We start from the raw sequence: 18831 nt of genomic DNA, 5'->3' as shown, positions 1-18831 counted from the left end.
TTTTTTAATTTTTATTGCCTTCACAAAAACAAAAATAAAAAAGTAACTACTTAGTAGAAATTATTTTATTTCTTGGAAGACAACAATAAAAGCTTTAGCTCTGTTTAATAGAATAAAGTTCCTTGAATTCGATTTTATGTTACGATAGTTCCCATGAATACTTGTCTTTTTGTATATCTTTTTAGACTCATTTCAGAGTCGTTTTTATTTTTTGTTATTTTTTAAATTGAATAATACTGCGTAAATTTAATGATTTTAATCATATTCCAAATATTTTGTTATATTCAACATCACAAGCTAAATAACATCTTCAAAACAAACAAAAATAAAATAAAAAATAAATAATTAAATCATTTATATGATAATTAATTTTTCTGGTTGTGGTTTAGAACCCTCTACTTAAAAAAAATCCAACAGTAAATAAGAAGTCATATATATTAATAAAGAAAAACTAGTATTTATATAGTTTGGCTGTAGAATGCCAATTTATTTATTTTTATTTTTATTGCCTTTACCAAATTTAATTTAATAAAAAACAAATAAAGCAGAAATAATTGCACTATTTGGAAAATAACAATAACGGCGTAAGTCCTGTTTAGGAGAATTGTTTTTAAAATTCGATTTTATGTTACGATAGTTCCCATGACTACTTGTCTTTTTGTATGTCTTTTTAAAGTCGTTTCAGAGTCCTTTTTTGTTTAATTTATTTTTAATGGAATAATCGTGCGTATATTTAATGATTGTTAACATATTACAAACATTTTTTTATATTCAACATCACAATCTAAATAATACCATCAAAAAAAGGTAAACCATTTTTATGAGAATTTATTTTTCTGGTTATAGTTTGACTCATGTAGATAATAATATACAAAAGATTAATAAAAAATTTTTATTAAAAATGCATATATAATAATAAAGAAAAACTAATATCTATGTGGAATGGCTTTAATTGACTGTGATAAAGAACTACCCATATAAATACTGTATCCTTGTTATCCTTGTATCCGATATTTTATGCGATATGTCTGAATTTTCACGAACGAATGACAACCCTGCTGCCTTGTTTACGCGTCCTCTCATCACCATAGCAACAACAACAAAAACCAATTGCATCTGCCGCAGGTTTCCGCGGATTAGAGGACTATCTGGAGGAGTCGCGACTATGTGGAAGGAATGAGCGACACGGACACGGACGACACTGATCTTCTGCTGCTGATACCGCCCAACTACTACAGGGACACCGCCGAGCGGCTGTTGCAGGAGGTGAAGATGATGAGCGCAGGCGCGGCAGCGTCGGCGGACGCACTGGCCATGCCACCACCCCCGGCACCAACCACTGCGGCATACCAGTTTCTCCATCCCAGCAAGAAAACGGAGCTAAATCATATTAATGCCAGGCTCCAGAACATCGGAATGGCCGAGGCAGAGGATGATCGGCATTTTGAGGCGTCCGATATATCTACAATATCCACGAACACGGTGAGGACAGCTTCGGGAAGGCAGCATGGTGGGAGGGTGCTGCACGGGATGGTGCACTCCACGCCCAAGAGCGGATCTGTGGAACCGCCAGTCAGGCACCGGCAGCGGTCTTCGGAGGATAATATCCTCCTGGAGATCGATCAATATCTGGATGAGAACATAGGGAATCACTGGCAGCGCCAGGATCACCACATTCATCACCACAGCGATGAACAACTGCGAAATGAGCGGATGCTGGTGCAAGATGTCCAGCCAGCGGCTACCTCCCTGCCCAGTATGCGGCTGACGTCCTCTGCCTCCGGATCTTCCGTGGATCCGGCCAGATGCATTCGCAACAGTCATGGCCCAACCGATAACAAACTCATCAGCCTGAGCGAACTCTGGGGCAAGAACAGCTTCGCGGGAAGTGTCCTGGACAACAACAACTCGCCCCATCGAATGCTGAGCACTCAGTCCCTTAAGGAGGAGCAATTGCGGCGACAGCACCTGGAGAAGACTGTCCACATGCTGCAATCGCAACTGCTAGAATACCAACAGCGCATATCTGTGGCCATCGAAGTCGATCGCTCCAAGGATGCGGCCCTAAACGGAGCTGAGCAAACAGCTAAGGCGCTCAACTATGAGGTTCAGCAACTGCGGGACCGAATCCACCAGTTGGAAGCGGATCGAGGTGAATCTCATGGCAAGATTGATAATCTACAGCACGAGTTGGCGCAGGCAGTCAACTTGGCAACCAAGTTTCAAGAGAAGAACGAAAAACTGGAGACTGAAATGGACCAGCAAAGGCGCGAGTCCAAGCAATGGGATGACAGGTTGGAACAGTTGGAAATCCAGTTGCACAGCAGCAGGAGGGCCGAGGAACTATCGCACGCTGAGCTGAACAAGCTAAGGGATAAGTTCGCCAAAGTGGATTACCAGCAGGAGAAGGTGATTTTAAATAAACTTAGTATTATTGATATTTCCATAGTTGATACTGATATTTAAATTGTAGCTTAAAGCCCGTATCGATGAGCTGGAGAAAGACAAGAGTACCTTAACACATCAAAAGGAGATGCTGCAGGAATATCATCAAAAACAAAAAGATCGAGCTGATGCCTTGGAAACGCAGCGGAAATCCCTGCAGGAGACCTTGGCCAATCTAACAGAGACTGAGGTGACCTTAATAATCCTTATTATTTACTTATATACGTTTAACAAATATCCATCATCTTTTACAGACCAACCTTAAGAAGAAACTGGATATCCAGCAAAAATCTCTTAAGCAGTATTACCAACAGCAAATGGAGAATGTGGTGTCCAAGAAGATGCAAGAATTTCAAAATCAGTTGGACAAAACCGAAGAACATCTTAAGAATGAGGCTCGCGAGCGCGAAAGACTGATAGCTGATCGGGCGGTGAAGCAGCTGGAAATGATAAATGAGAAGAACAATCAGGAACTAAATCTTATTCAGGAAAAGCACAGCGAAGAGGTTGAGTTATATCGCCTGCAGCTTGCCAATGCCTCTAAAAAGATCGAAGAGATGGAACTGAAGCTCGGATGTTACAAGACCAAACGGTAGGTTATCTCCTTTAAATAGAATATAATATAAATAGAGTAATTAACCAAATGTAAATAAAAATGTAATTCCAGTGCTGACATAGCAGAGAAGCTGCATGGCGTGATGGAGGCCCAATGGCAGCAGGCTCTGGCTATACTCACCTCCCCCAGTCAAAACTCTCATAACCACACCTGCGACGACACCACGGATGGCGAGTCGCCTGAATTGAACAATGCCCGCGTCGTTTATCCCGAAACGCCCAAGACAAGCAAGTCGCAACGAAGCAATAACACGGAGAAGAACAACCTGGATGTGGTGGGCAAACGAGATCCACCCTCGCCCATGGACAAGTTGCAGGCTTATATAGAGCTGCTCCTAAGCAAGTCTCCCAGTGATTTCGACAAACTCGATGAGATCTTGTCCCTGACAGCCAAACAGGGCAGTAAACAAGGCAAACCAAAGAGCGCGAGTGGGAACAGCAAGCTTCTACCGCCCTGGAAGGGCTGACACCAGGGGAGGCTAACCTATATATATAGCTATATATATATGATTATATTTAGTAATACTTATAATTAATTTTATAATAATAATTACGATCCATATCGTAGTTGTAAATGCGCTCTACTTAGAAGTTTAAAAAGTAAATGATTTAGTTTTAGAAAAAAAATTTATGTGTCATCGCTTAGTTTTCGCAAAATATATGATAGTTTTTATTTAATAATATCAACAATATTGAAGGCAGCGCTTGCATTTTGATGCTGCGCGGGAAAAACAAAAATACGAAAGGTATAATATAAATCATAATAAAAAGTTTTGGTACAAAAGGTGTGTGTGTGTATTTTACAGCTCTATGAGACGTAAGCCTAGGAATCTTATAAAGTCTTCATCTGATATACCCAATTTTTGTGGGGGTCACGAAGGGAAAATTGTTTATATGTATGTATACCTTTTAGAAGCAAGGAAAATATCCTCGGTGACCGCGACACAATATTTGTTAGTTCTTTGATTCAGCTGCTTTTTAATTTATTATCTGTCTGTCATTGATATGCCTTAAGTGTGTGAGTTCATTGAGTATGTTTAGAGTTTAAAGCGATGCTCATTTGTAGACAATTTGCGGGAACTTTGGGGCATTTCCATAGAGGCCCTCGGATTCCCACACCTGTATGTGGGACTCCCGCGTTAGCACCACCAAATGCTGATGTGTCGAGTAAGAGATGCTGCAAGAGAAGGGTCAGGATTATATGTAAATATAAAGTCTCTCTTGATAATTTCTTATTAAAAAAAAACACAAGAACCTACCTGCGAATTGGCGAAGTGCCCGTGGTCAGTTCACTGACAAAGCTCAAGTTCCAGCTGGACCAGAACCGCACAAATCCACCCTCTACGGCGGTGGCTATCACATTAACACCCACTCCCTCTTTGATGTACGAGTAACACACGGCCATGATACGATCCTCGTGAACCAGATGCTGCACATACCGAGCGTTGACCGAGTGCAGACGCAGAATAGACTTGCCGTTGGGATTCACGTTCACATTCACAAAGTCATCTAGGTTCTCCTCGGTTACCTCAAAGCACTCGTCGGCCACAACTGCTAGAGATGTCGGTTTTGTGGCAACAGAAGCTGCTGGAGACTGTGCATCCATTGCTGAGGGCTGGGCGGGCAGTGTATGTACTGTGACAATGTCACCCAATGTGGGACTGATGGCCACATGCGTTATGGGCGATTGGTGAATCTCTGCCGGACGGGCAATCGTCCGCACGTAGCTCCAACTGGAATTATTAGAAGAATATTAAAAGAATATAAAGATATTCAAAAGTAGCTTCCTTACTCATTGAGGTCCCAAATGACAGCTATGCCATCACGGCCGGCGGTAACCGCAATCTTGAACTCCACGGACAGGGTAATACAAGTAATCTCATCCGTGTGCCGCACCAGCAATGTCGGTCCAAGCCATGTTAGATCGGCGCCATCACGCTGTAGGGCATCACCAGAAAATGAATTGATAGACGAGTTCACTGAGGACGCGGAGTGCGTAGCATGAAGACTGCCCGCTTCGTCTGATCTGTCAGAGCCACCGACTGTTATGCCTTTGCTGGTCATCTTACGGAAAGCTGAGTTGTATGACAGACTGAAACCACGAACATAGCTCTGCCTGCCCTTAGCGGACGCTCTCTGGTGAGCAGCGTCCAGTCCACCGGCACACTTGTACACACTCACACGACCAGATTTGTGACCAAACCAAAGCTGATTCGAATTTACATCGCAACCACAGGCGGTGATGTCGTCAAAGGTTCCATTGTGCAGCAAGTTTTTCGGCTTTGCCTGTGGTTTATTCAGAGGTTGGATCCTCACAATTCGATCATCGTAGCCCCACGAGATGACATTATACGTGTCCGGCTCGGCTCCTTGCATGACACTGGCTCTAGCAGGCAGTGCGTAAACCACATTCGTGTTGCTGAAGCTCACCAAGTGCTCGGTGCCAGGAATTTTGTGGATGTTGGCCCAAGAGGGTGGCTTTAGCTGCGGCGATCCCACATAGACGCCCCAGCGCAGGCCACGAACTGTGGACACTATTGGTTTGTCCACCAATGCATAGTCCAGCGCCTTAGTAGCCGGATGTGGCGACTTGAAGAGCTGTCGTGGCATTTGACCATACGTCTTTACCATCGTCTTGACCGCCTCCCGTTCAATTGGATCGCTTATCTCCGAGTCAAGGAAGACGGCGTAGGTCTAGAGATATAAAAATCATAAAAATCTGTATTCAATTTGTTGTGTCATGTCTACTTACTGCCGGATGGAATACATTGATGGCCTCGACGGCACTCTCTCCGGTCTGCTTGTAGCCGTAGATTAAATCAATCCAATTATGAATCTGATTTCGTACCAGTTCCGATTCCAAAGCCTGTCGATGAATAAGCACAAAGAGCCGCGAATCTCGCTGACACCACGGAGGCAGTGAAACATCCTCCACACGTTCACCATTCTGCCGACAGCCAAAGTTGAAGCGCTCAAAGTTATCAAACATTTCCGGCAGGCAGAAGAATTCTGGAATGAGCTCCTTAACATCTGTGGGACTGTCCCTACTGGCCAGTAGCCAGGTAGTGTTCAACGCATGGAACGTGCGATCGGGAAGATCGAAGTCATTGTCCTGATAGCGCAGAAAATAGCTGGTAAACGGTGGAACCCTCACCAAGAAGTGGAGCACAGTGCCGGAATTCGAGTAATGGGAACTGTAGTGATAAGGCTTAAGGATAAGCGAGCCCATGGTCGTGTTTGTACTGTCAATGTACTGGAAAAATAAAAATTTTAATATAAGACTTTAGCTTTAAATGAATTCTTTAAACATTACAACATCTGGAACACACACATGTACAGCTTATAGCATTGAGCCTACTCACCATATAGTTGCTAACGTAGTGCTTCTCATTTTCCTCCACTTGAACGGCAATGGGTCGTCCTAGACGTCGGAAGTTCTGTCCCTCCCTGAGATCTAAAATCTCCGAGCTGTAGTTGGCAAGCACCCAGGGAAACACGGGGTACTGCATGAGATCGTTGTAAGTACGTCCGGCGATTTGGTTCAGTGTCATCAGATACTCCCAATTGGTGAGCAGTCCCTCGCGCCACTGCTGCGTGATAGCCAGCACCTTGGCCTGATCGGGCGTGGCCACGATTTTATCACAGAATACCTCGCGCATGATCTTCCAATCGTCAGCGTTCTGCAGCGAGAAGAACAGCGACTTGTTCGTGTCCAGGAGTATCTCAAAGGCCGTCTCCTGATGCTGGTAACGTTTCAGCCAGATCTCCGTTATGTTGGCAATATCACAGTTGACGTTGAAGTACCGGCATCGGAACGTGGCCAGGAAATATAGCTTCAGGTCGGTTATAATAATCTCGCCCTCAATCTCACCGTCAACGGGCAGGAACTTGGCGGCAAAGTTGTATAAAATTTGGGAGTTGAGCGATATGTTCAATTGCTGATCGTAACTGGATATAAGGTAGTCCAAGGGACGCGTGTAGGGTTCAAGATCCTCGCGTTGTCCCTTTCCCGGCCTGTATTCCTGCATAAAAAAGCGCCGATCAATGTCCAGGTGGCAGCGGCGTAACCTAGTGTGGACTCTTGAAGGTCCCTCCGTGTCGTCCAATTCCCACGAACTGAATAGTGAAAAATATTAGATGGATTTTGTGAATGGAATGATTTCCCTTCAAGACTCACCTTTCAGCTCTCTCAGCACAGTGCCAGGGTGCTCCCTCGTGGGTCATGCGGCGTATGATCTCCAGCCATTTGGTGTAGGTGTAGGTGTCATCATACACCTTCATGTGACACATCAGAGCCTTGCGTTCGGCATTCTAAATTGGACATTTACATTTTTAAAACAAATAAATACTCAAAAACAAGAAAGGAAACTAAATTTGGGAAATCGAAGCTTGTATACCTTTCCCTTTTTCAATTAAATAATAGGATTGTATCGAAAATTGATGATAATTAAGCTTAAAATAATCGTATTATATTTTTTTATATGACATTTTTCGAGAAATCAAAATTTTAAAAACTCATAACTAAGCCAAAAATTCATTAATTTAAATTCGGCAATCTTTCCTATGCTAGTTTTTATTAGGCTAACAAATCTGCATACTCGTTTTTAAAATTTTATAAAGTAAACTTTTTTAAAATTTTGTTGATAATTTTAACGATGTAACCCCTTATTAAATGTAGAAAAAATTAATAAATTTGTTTTTTCTCCCAGACATCCCTAGATCGATTCGGCTGTTGATGCTGATCAAGAATATATATGATTTATAGGGTCAAAAATGACTCTTTCACAGCCTAACAAGCTTCTGACTGAAATTTTAATACCCTGGAAGGGTATAATCAAGAAATGTACCTGTAGTTCGGCCACCTTTCTAGTTGTCACCATGGAGGATTCAATGCAATGCTGTACCAATGGCTCGAATCTGTAGATAGTCTTCTCCAGCAACGTTTTGTGCTTGGCTGTCATATTGTTGCGGTTTTGGTCGAGACGATCCAATTCGTGCACCAGATTCCAAGACGAGTCATTTTCCTTGATTCCCAAGACATCACAAAGTCTCTGCAGATTCTCAATGGGTTCTGCCATGTCTTCGAGCAAAGAGAGCCACAGCAAAGCTTTTATCATTTTCCCATCGCAAATAATAGCTCGCTCCTGCTGCTGCGATCGCCACAGAGCGTCCACAATGTAGGAACGCAGGTCCCGCGGCCGCGAAGGTTGCAGACCCCAGGCGATAAAGTTGTTGCAACGCTGATTGCTCGAAATTCCATAGGAAACGAGGAGCTGGAAGAGGGCTAACTCCTGGGAACTGGCCACATAGTTGGGTCCCGTGGTCTGCGCCACGCCCACGGTGAAAAACTGTGTGCAGCGATCAATAAGGAGTTCCACGCGGGTGCGTAATTCCGTGGGACTGAGTGCGGAGTCGTTGGTCGGTATCCGGAAGCTGTTTGGCTCAAAGAGTTTAGTCAACCACTCAAGCTGTAGTTGAGCTTGCACAGTGCGGAAGCTGCGCATGATCAGCTGGGGCTGCTTGTCCTGGTAGAAGACCAGTAAGTTGAGTATGTCCCAAACGAGCTAAAGAAAGAAGGAATGAATTTTAGATAGTCTTAATTGGTATTATCTTTAATTAACTTACATTGATTTGACCCACTGAGCGTAGAGCTCGCTCACCAATACTCGCCAGCAACTCTACAATCGACTCATCTGCATTGGGCTGACCCAAGCGTAGAGAGTAGATCTTGAACAAAGCCTTGACCGAACACTGCAGCAGCCCAGATTCAATCAAACATGTCTGATCATCGGGATTCTATGGGAGCAAGTGGTGAAAGTATAAGTATAAGGTTCTTGTTTCATCAATGGATACGACCCACCTGCAAATAGAGCCTCAACAAGGCCTTAAATACCCGCTGTGGCTCAGTTCCCTCGGCTATGGCCAGCAGGGCCTGCAAGCCAAAGCGCTGACGTATCCTGAGTGGGGCCTCGCCGTTCAACATATCCGCCACGCTTCCATGGACGCCGCTAGTCCAAGCCAGACAGGCTTCAAACATGCCTATATCACAGCTATGGATGGTCAATTGGTTGGCAAGATGCACAGGATACAGCGACTTTGTGGCAGCGTTCAGTTCTCCGCTGGCCAAACGCTTTGTTAGCACTTCCAGGAGCTGAATAACGGCCTGCCTGACCGCACAACTTCGCTGATTGGACAGCACCAGAAGCAATTCCAGCTTAACATAGTGACGGGTAACCACATCCACCGCGGAGTCCGGCAGCAGGCACAGAAAGTCCTTAAGCAGGATGAGCAGACGCTGCTGCAGTCGAATAATGCCCGGCTGATCGTAAAAATCTGTCTTCCTATTCGGCAGGGATAACTGTCCCGAGCTGGGAGTACTATGTCCTGATGGCTGCCACACCTTGCCCAGATGCAGGTGGGGATGAATGCGCCTTCGGGCTATCTTTAGCGGACTTCGCTTGGGACTCCCAGTGGAGAACATGTTCGTGGGATGCCGCCGCTTGAACTTCAGACGCCAACGCGTTGCCTCAACGGGACTCAGTAGTCGCAGAGCTGACTTGTTCAGGTTTGAACAGTCGGCCATCTGTTCTAGTTGCTCCTCGAAATCGTTGACGGCTTTCCTATAAGCCGATGAACTAGTATGCAAGCGTCGTAGTTTTCTGATTCTCTCTGCTCGTTCGGGATCTAGCTCCTGGGGCTGGGGAGGATTCAGTTGCCGACGCAGTGAAGTGGTGACTCTACTCAAATTAGTTGCCACCAAAGATCTCTCCTTGGCCGGTTGCTGAGCCGTCAGGAGGAAATAGAAGTGTGTCCGGTCATGGGTCACATAACACTCGCTAGGCTTGTGCAGTAGCAGCAGCAGCTTCATGATCTCATCCAGCATCGAGGAATCCGGAGGTGATCCCGCGAATACCGCCAGAATTTGGACAAAACACTCGGCGGCATAGGGTGAAATCTGAACTGGACTCGGAGACTCGATGACGTAGACCTTGCAGAGATTGAGTAGAGCCACCAACAAACCGCATTTCTGCAGCTGTTCCATGTTGAAATCACGCTGCGGATGCTTATCCCGTGTCAATGCTAAAATACAGCGAAAGAGCATGTCGAGAACGTCGGAGTGGGTGGCCCCGGAGCGATGCCAGTCCGAGTAGCGCTGCAGGACGGCCAGCACAAGACGGGGATATACCAAAGTGGCCATCGTATTGTCGTTTACATTCAGGGATTCACCTTTCCTGCTGATCAGCACCTGGGAACAGGCATTGTTCACAATACTACGCATTAGCTGCACATCCTTGCTGCATTTCTCCGATTTGATGACATAGCCAATGAGTGCCAGATAATCCTGTCGCTGAAACTCTGTGTACAACTGAGCATCCGAGTGGGCCACCTGAAGCAGCAAGTCCAGAGCCAATGCCTGGGTATTGGCATTGCTACTGAGCTCCACAATCTGTTTCAAATAATAATACATTTAATATTGTATACATTATCATATAAGGAAACTCACCCTGGCAAATAGATACAGTAGCGTTGACAGGCCGCCGCTAAGGGAAGTGGCCGCCTGGAGGGTCTGCGGTTGGTGCTGCAACAGCTCACCATACAGCATATGTCCATGCGGCTGCCCGTAGCAGGCCATGTCCAGCTCCTGACTGGCATCGTAGCTCATCACCAGATCAGGCTGCTGGGCAGTGTAAACCAGGACTCTGGCCTGCCTCAGTTGCCGCATGCAGTCCGGATGATTGCCGAAATTCGACGAGGCCAGCTTGCCCAAATTAACAAAGCTATAGTTGGGCTTCCAGTTGGCCACTTGGCACTGGGTGAACTCCGTGAAATCCGGACCCATGGCTGTCAGATTCATCATGAGCGAGGGGTCCACCAATCGACGACGGAAGAGAATTACATTGGACAGAGCGTAGCGAGGATAAGATCCATCAAGAGTGGACCGCGATGAGGAGGAATTACTACCGGGACTTCTAGTCGGTTGTCCCTCTCCCAAGGCCAGCATCTGGAAACTGTGCACCCGCGTCAGCTGGCGGAGATTATGGAACGGCAGGCGCATAGTGTGTTGCTCCAGACCATCCAGAAAAATGCTAATCTCCAGGGCATCTCCTTGTTGCTGCAAACCAAAAACCAGATGCATCCACTTGTGGCGAGGCAATCGCAGATGCTGCAGCTGCACAGCCGAACCCTCGAAATATCCGCCGGAGGAATCAGCCACCGTCGACTGGTGTCCATTGAGCAAGTGCATTTGCCCGAAACTGTTGAGTAGCGCTAGCTTGGTCTGCTTCAGTGCTTGCCGAATACTTCCACCATTGGCTGCCGCAGCTGCCTGCGTGTTGGCGGAAATCACAGAGGCTGTCTCAGCACTGGCATCCATATGCTCCTCCACGCGAACTGGTGACAGTTGCTCATTGGGCTTGACCAGCTCGAAGATTAGCTGCATGTTGTGGCTTATGTAAATGCTGACCATGGCCTGGTTGGTGCCCAAGGAGAGTAGGTGAAGTTTCTGAAGGAAAATGGAGGGATAAATAAATTTCAAAGTAATATGTTCCTTAACTCACAGTCAAATCCTCTCCCGAGTAACGTGTCTCATCGTCATTGAACTGCATAGAGTTGCGATGGATATGCTGACCCCTTAGCTCCATCCAGAGGGATAGTGTAAGGCCATCGGGTTGCCATAGCCGTGTTTGGGTCACCGGAAAAATGCAGGCAGCCCGTGTGAACAGAGTGCTTGTCTGACATTGCAGGTGATGTAGACGTATCCGTTCGATTTGCTCACTGACCAGTGGCTCCGAAGTGATCACAATCTTGCCATCTGTGGTAATTGGAAACTCCAGCTCCATGCAGGGCTGAGCTTTTCGCAACGATCCTGCTGATATGTGATGCATGTGGCGCATTAGCAGATCCACTGGAGGCTGTCTCGAGGCCAGAATCGAGTAGTAGCACTGCAGTATTTCTGGTGTATTCAGGTGAGTAATGAGCTCAAGGATTGATTGCTGTAGTTCTAGGGAGGAAATAAAAATAGTAATTATATAATGTAATTTATATACGCTTTTCTTATAGGTGTTAAAAGCATTATAATTGCCTCCCCTAACTCACCCCTCAATCTCGGATCGCTGCAGCTTAAGATCGGAGCAAATCCCTTAAGCAGGCAAAGAGGTCCGCCCAGATAATCCCTGATTACGAACAATCGATTTGCCAGCTGGGTGAGGCTCTCGGTCCAACCGTTCGGCTGCTTCATACACAGTTGCGACAGCTCGGCCAGCATTTGCACCACCAGCTGGCTGAGGCCCTGGTGCATGATGTGGGTGCGATAACGGGAGGAGGGCTGAAAGGGAGTCCACGATTCGTTGGCTGCCATCACGCCGCCATTGAGTTCGCACTCGGATTCGCTTAGATCTGCGATCTCGCCATCCGCCTCGTAACCCTCGTCGGCCGTGAGGTAAAACTCGTGTTCATTTTCGCTCAGCTCCAGTTCGCTGTCGGCTGCACAACTCAAGGATGCCCTGGTAGAAAAATAATCCGCATCAACGCCACCAGCATTAATCTCACTGGAGTTGGGTCTCCTTCTGGGGGTTGGTGGTGTGGCTAGGGAGTTCTTTGCCGGTAGCTTAACCGGCTGCAACAATCGAGGCAACTCCACGCTGCCGCTGTTGAAGGATCGAGCACGTGGTCGTGGCTGTTGCGAGTCACCCGATGGACTGCTGACCACGCCTGCTGGGTGTTCCTGATGCTGGCCGCTCGACAGCTCGGCTATCTTTAGCAGGGTCTGCAGGGTCTGGATCACCGCATTGTCTCGGGCATGCTGCTCCCCGTGCTCCGACCAATTATCCGAAGCATGGGTCAAAATAATAGCGCGAAGCTTGCGCAGGTGCTTTTGCATTTTCTCCACTGAAACGAGAAACAGAGATTAACGTCGCGATGTGATGATAATGATGATGGTGATGTTGATGCTTACTGATAACCTATCTCTCCTGGCTGCCTAACTGGAGCGAGTCGTCAGCGCTGGACGAGCGCCAAAGCAAAAGTGTCTGGTCTGGAATGTATATCTCGTTTCTGTGCCTCTTCCCTGTGTAGCTGTAGCTGTATCTGTATCCGTATCTCTGTATCTCTCTCTTTGCCTCTGTATATCTGCGATGTTGTAACGTGTGTACACATAGAAATTCAATCCCAGCACAGCACACAGAGCCTTGTAAATGCCGCGCATTATACTCGACCGACTGACTAACTGTCTAACTAGCTAGCTGGCTGGCTTATAATTAACTCTCCTAGTCCGCAGCCACAATCACAACCACAACGACCCGTTATTAGCCGGAGACACAGAGCTTTAGCTCTAGCCGAGAGTCTAGAATCTAGAGCTGGATTGTGGAATGATGACTGTGGGTGCCTTGTTCTTGCTTCTCCCCAACCAGGGCCTTATTTCTAGGGCTTCCAACCGAGCCGAGTGCTCGTCGATTGTTTTTTGTATTGGTAACGCATTAGCCGCGGAATGCCAGGGGAACCAACCAGATGAGAGGTTGGACAAGGAAAACCTATGGTGGGTTTGGGAATGCCCTATCTAAGGAGTCTCGTTCCGAAATAAATGGTTAAATATAGGTAAAAAGCACTCTTTAAAAAGACTGTTGGGCTGAGAAACATAATAATAAACGCTGACATATTTTAATTTTAAACTAAAAGTCAATAACTTTGTATTTAAATAAATAAATAATTTTAAAAAATAAGAAGTGTAACCCTGCAGCTATTCGTAATACCCTCGCTTCATTATTATATTTTTTCGAGGTAGCCAACCGAACAATCTCTCTGACACTTACCTTCCTCGTTTTGGAACCCTTTGATGCATATGGCCATGGTCGCCTCGAAGAGTTTGAGCAAGAGTTTCTTGCATTCCCCGTTTGGTTCGTATAGGCACAGCAAATCCGCTTCAATATTATCACTTGTGGGGGAGTTTCTTCCCGGACTGCCGCTGCCACCGAATATAGAGCCCACAATGTTGAAGAGCTTGTTGATTAGGCCATCGGCGGCAGCCACTTCCTCTTCGTTTGGCAGGATCAGAGATGATGTGGTCGAGTCCTTCGTGCTATCTGTTGGTTGCTGACTGCTGCCACGGATGTCAAAGAGCACTATACTCTCGTCCGGCTCACTGGCACGGAGATGCTCCAGGAACGAGGGTGCGGCTGTATCCCGAGAGTAACTATCAATTACCGAGGCGTAGTCTAGAGAGGAATCCGCATAGTCTGAACTGGCAGCCGTTGTGACCGAGACTGAAACTGAGGTGGCACCGCCGAGTGGCAGTTGAGAGACCAGCGTTTCCAATGAACTTGAGTTGCAAATGCCGGCGGCAGCTGCGGTGGGCGTGGTTATGGTGGATGTTGTGGTTGTGGTTGCTCCCATTGCGGCTTTGGGTAGCATGAGGAAACATCCCAGAGCATTGTAGTTCAGCTTGAGTATGTCAATGATGTTTTTATCCCCATGCCGCAGCTTCTTCTCCTCCGGAAGCTCACGGTCTCCCGCTGGTGATTCCACCTCCTCGTCCTCGTTGTCCAACATTTCCACGGGTATCGAGTAGATTTTGGCAAACTCGTTGTAGAATAACTGGCTGGTCTTGAGCAGCTCGAAGTTCAGGGTCCATTGCAAGGCCGTTATGTAGAGTATGTCCGCTGGCTTGTGTCCTTCGAGCTTGAGTGAATTTGAGGGACAAACCTCGTCTAGCCAGAATTTGTTACGCGATTTCTTGGCACACTTGAGCAGCAAGGCCTGGAATAGCTGCGATGCTTTATCGCTGCTATTCAGCTGCAGTTGGATGAGTCGTCTGCTCAGCGTTATCTGTTCCTGGCTGTTTTCGCCGAGAAAAGCGATGTTATCAATGCCCACCTTGATGAGATCACATACTCCACGCTGCAGTTCGGGTATGACCAGTAGATCCTGCATGTAGCGAATATTCTCCTCGTTGTAGAAGGCTTTCACCAATCGAATGTCGCTCAAGTACATCACAAATATGCTCAAGCATTCGTGGAGAGCACGATAATTATCCAATTTGCTAGGTAACTGCAGGGGCGAGAGTTTGCTGTTCCGCCTTGGATTGTCCCTGCTTTCAATCAGCTCTTTGTGTTGGCGGAATATGGGCAAAGCCACCTCGGCCAGAATGCCAGCGGCCAAGTCATAGGAAAGCAAGTACGCAATGTGTTTTAAATGCTTCAAAAATAGAAGCATAGCGGGTGTGTTTAGCAGCGGCTTGTAGTTCTCCTTGTAGATACTCAGCAGATCCAGGTGAAAGCCAGGCGACTTGAGCTTCTCTTCGCAACTGGGACAACCTTGAGGAGCTCGCTTCACAAAGATTGTATGCAAAACATTATAGTGGAGAAATTTATAGGCACACTTTTGGTAACTGCTCGATGATAGCTGAGTGGCGAGCTGCAGACAGGTGGCAAAGTTCCTCGCATTGTAGTGACAGCAACAGCTTCCGGTGCGGAGCAGACTCCGTACACTGTGCTCTTGCAACTCGGCCTCCAGGCTGGGCAGCAGATGGTAGAGTTTGCCCTGGAAATAGCAGCTCAGGGAACCGGCTCCCAGGCAATGCAATTGACTGCTTCTCTGCCTTTTGTGGCGGGTATGTTGTTGCTTTGGCAATGTGGTCGAAGTGCTGCTTTCCATCAGACTCTGCAGATGCTGTTCCTGTCGCGACAGGTTGTCTGTCAGTCGCAACAGCAGCTTATATATGTGCAGGAATAAAATAGAAGTCGAAGTGGACTTGGTTGCCTCCTGCAAGACTTCGAAGCAGGCATCAAAGTTTCGTACATCGATCTGGCTGAGCTCCCGCACCCCATTATCCACCAGATTGTGCAGAGAGCCAAACATTATGTAGAGCACACCATGGGAGAGCAAAGGACTCCTTCGATTGGCGGTCAGTGCGTAGAGGAGTTGCCCGAAATTGCTATTAAAGTCATGGACATTTGGCTGTTGCTGCTCCAGGATGTAAAAGTTATTCACACAGTGGGCAATGAGTTGAAGCAACTCAAATTTTATGATCTCATCGTTGTCTAGTTCCTCCTCTTGTTCCAAGCTGGCGCACAAGTGTCCTAGTGCGAAATTGTGTACAGTGACACTTAGCTGGCACTCCTGTTCGGCATCCACACACCGCGTTAGCAGTTGGATGAGCAACAGGGCCAGATCATCGCTGCTTTTCGTTGTCTTTTTAAAATCCTCAAAGTTCTCGATGATTAAATTGATCTTTTGGTTGGTCAATTGACTTTTTTGATGCTGCTGCGGCTGTCGTCGTGGCTTTTTGCTTTGGCATGCAAGGTAGAAGCTGTTAATGAACTGGGAAATGCTGGTCAGTGGAGCTAGTGGTTGATTGGCGGGGCTCCACTTGCAGTTCGGGAACAGATTGATACACAGCTGGCAGAGGCTCTTTTGGGAGGCAATGTGCTATGATGAGAGAGATAAGAAGCAAATAAGGTAATTGGAATAAAGAGATAGGGATATAATTAAGGCTTACCTTGATATCCACTCGCAGCAGAAAGGCCAGCAAATGATGGCCCAACTTGTCGGTGAGAAATGTGCGCAGGGCGAGAATCTTGTTGCAATCACTTGGCGTGCTGAGTATGAGCTGAAATGAGCATAGAGAGATAATCTTAGCAGACGAGTTGAAGGGTGAGAAGCTACTTCGACCTACCTGAGCTAGATTATGTTGCTTACGCAGCTGTTTGATGCACTTGTCCTGTTGCTCTGGTTCCTGCTCCGGACTGCTGCTCTGAGATCGCTTTGCCTCGCTAATGATTTGGTAGACCTGTTCCAATAAATAAGAGCAGAGCTCCTCAGGCAGCAGGTTGAAGTGGCTGGGAAAAGGCGAAAGCAAAAGAAAACCAGGCATAATCTAATCTCTTTTCTAATGTTTTATCTACAAGTTAAACCATACCTATTAAGCCATGCATCTTCCAGAGCCACATCGTCCAGAAACTGGAAATTATACAATAACAGCCAGAGCCAGTGGTCCTGTGAATGGAAAAAAGAAAAGTAACAAGCCAAAACAACGATAAGACCGAAGACTATCAATGGGGACAAAGGAGATTTACACAAACCTTGACACTTGTATCTTCTTGCTCCGAGGCCTGGAGATATTGGGTCCACAGTTGGTTCAGGGTATCCAGTAGCAGCTGCTGCTTCTGTTCCTCCACCTTCACCTCCATCCCGGCCATGGAAAATCACAGATAATGGCGGAGACGGACACGTACGTGCCGACGCGAAGATGCTGCTCCGGCTAACCAGCAACTCCTCAAGCATCGGGCAATAGTGGTTACGTTCTGGACGCTCGGAGCGATGAGACCAAACTGAAAGCGGCGATGGCGATCGAAGAAGAACGCCAGCTGTAATTACAAGTAAAAAAACCCTATTTAGTAAATACAGTTAAAGTTCATTAAACACACCAAGCAGCAGTCTGACAATAGATAGGTGTTTTAATATGTATAGAGAGAGTTTATATTAGTAATATTGTATAGATTATTAAAAACATGACATACCAAAAGAATAATAATAAAATATCGTAAAATATTAAGCGGTCTTTTCTTGTTTCAATAAGAATATAAGTATCTTAAATAGGGAATTAACTAGAAGGGAAGAAATCTTCTAAGGATAAAGCTCTGACTTTGAAATTCGATGTCCAACTATAGTTGTTTTCTTTCCTACTAAAATTAAGTTTGGGCCCAGAATTTAAATTCATTTTCTTGAAAACTTAAGATCTCATTAAATTATTATTTTACAGAAGCTTCACTGTATCTCTTTTGTGCGTGAGATTACGTGAGGAAATGAGATGCTGAGGAGGTGGAGTAACAGGCGTAGGAGGAGAAGTATGAGGAGCAGTAAGAGCAAGCAGAAGCCGAAGATTAAGCCGGTGATGTTGATAATTCGGTCTGTGTGGAGTGGAAACTTTAGTTGTTGTTGCGGGAAAACTATTAAGATTGCTATTAATAGCGTCCAACGCTAGTGCTGGCATTGCATTCGTTCGAAGCTTTGGCTTGGTTGCCAAGCCGGTAATGATAGTTGCTCATGGAGAGAGGTGCCAGAGGTGGATCGGTGGCCGCGTAAACAGCTGGCGGTGATGCGTGTCTGTAACGGCCAGTGAATCCGCGATAAGCGGCAAATACACAAACTATAGACAAATCCGATCCAGAAGAGCCGTCCGTCGCCTTCTGCAGCATCTCGACCATTGACCACCCGAGCATCGAAATCCTTATCAGCGGTGTTGAGGGCAGAGCTTATTTGTTGTATCACAAGAACTCCTATTTCCCAACTGCGTCGTAGTACCGAATTATTCATCTCATATATAGTATTTGGGTGGGAAAAACAACGCATAAATTAAATACAATTCCATTAGCTCACCGCAAAGTACCGTTTTTTTGTTGCTGCAGGCAAAAGCAACTAATTTTAATACGCCATTTTTTCAATTTCCATTTTCGTTGCTTTTTAGCCACTGGTTTTTGTGTCGTTATTTCGTTAAATTTTCAACAGTTTCTTGTTATTCCCCTCCGTGTGGGTGTGTGTGTGCTTGTGGTGCGGTTGCGATTGTGTTTGTACTGCGCGCCGTCACTTGTATTGTTTAGCGAAATAAAAATAAACAAATTGCAAGCTGCTTTTGTTATTGCTGCCATCAGCTGTTGTTTTTGTGTCGATTTCAGGCCTCGGCGTGCGGTCACACTGGTAATCGATTACAATCGGAACTGATAATCGATTACTATTGGAGCAGAATTTAAAGCTCAAATTAAAATACTTTTGATTTAT

The 18831-nt window shown here is 46.1% G+C and overlaps 2 protein-coding genes across 3 annotated transcripts; one reads left to right on the top strand and one right to left on the bottom strand.

Annotated features, from left to right (window-relative positions):
* The first annotated feature begins 696 nt into the window (after positions 1-696).
* Cnb (centriole duplication and spindle assembly protein centrobin) lies at positions 697-3844 on the top strand. Its single transcript, XM_020958803.2, has 4 exons — positions 697-2409; positions 2474-2635; positions 2700-3037; positions 3113-3844. Exons 1-4 carry the CDS (start codon positions 1177-1179, stop codon positions 3525-3527), a joined length of 2148 nt encoding a protein of 715 aa, XP_020814462.2. The 5' UTR covers positions 697-1176; the 3' UTR covers positions 3528-3844.
* On the bottom strand, positions 3703-18752 carry mv (lysosomal-trafficking regulator mauve). 2 transcript variants are annotated; one of them, XM_020958810.2, is made up of 18 exons: positions 18433-18746; positions 17136-17420; positions 16973-17049; positions 16730-16892; positions 16553-16663; positions 13869-16482; positions 12157-12948; positions 11619-12061; positions 10565-11563; positions 8921-10507; positions 8686-8856; positions 7908-8624; positions 7238-7371; positions 6423-7176; positions 5813-6313; positions 4853-5754; positions 4320-4793; positions 3703-4237 (listed from the first exon to the last, which is right to left on the bottom strand). In XM_020958810.2, the coding sequence occupies exons 2-18, from the start codon at positions 17250-17252 to the stop codon at positions 4117-4119; spliced, it is 10677 nt and encodes a 3558-aa protein (XP_020814469.2). In that variant the 5' UTR covers positions 17253-17420; positions 18433-18746; the 3' UTR covers positions 3703-4116. The 2 variants fall into 2 exon arrangements, with proteins under 2 accessions (XP_020814469.2, XP_086685755.1); XM_086829629.1 differs by lacking the exons at positions 3703-4237; positions 4320-4793; positions 4853-5754; ... (1 more) ...; positions 6423-7176; positions 7238-7371 and having other exon boundaries at positions 7619-8624; positions 18443-18752.
* Between the last annotated feature and the right edge of the window lie 79 nt (positions 18753-18831).

This window comes from Drosophila serrata, unplaced genomic scaffold, assembly GCF_035046125.1.
Source record: "Drosophila serrata isolate PLE 108 unplaced genomic scaffold, ASM3504612v1 contig_217, whole genome shotgun sequence".
NCBI lineage: Eukaryota > Metazoa > Arthropoda > Insecta > Diptera > Drosophilidae > Drosophila > Drosophila serrata.
Note: the sequence above shows the minus strand (reverse complement) of the source record. Positions and strands in the feature narration are given on the sequence as shown.

Excerpts from the sequence above, each read along its gene's own strand:
- Cnb (XM_020958803.2), top strand. The coding sequence starts at position 1,177 with ATGAGCGACACGGACACGGACGACACTGATCTTCTGCTGCTGATACCG. Across the intron at positions 2,410-2,473 it reads TGGATTACCAGCAGGAGAAG|CTTAAAGCCCGTATCGATGA; the intron begins GTGATTTTAAAT and ends TTTAAATTGTAG. Across the intron at positions 3,038-3,112 it reads GGATGTTACAAGACCAAACG|TGCTGACATAGCAGAGAAGC; the intron begins GTAGGTTATCTC and ends ATGTAATTCCAG.
- mv (XM_020958810.2), bottom strand. The coding sequence starts at position 17,252 with ATGGCCGGGATGGAGGTGAAGGTGGAGGAACAGAAGCAGCAGCTGCTA. Across the intron at positions 12,949-13,868 it reads AGGGTTCCAAAACGAGGAAG|TGGAGAAAATGCAAAAGCAC; the intron begins GTAAGTGTCAGA and ends TTCTCGTTTCAG. Across the intron at positions 8,625-8,685 it reads GCTCAGTGGGTCAAATCAAT|CTCGTTTGGGACATACTCAA; the intron begins GTAAGTTAATTA and ends TTCTTTCTTTAG.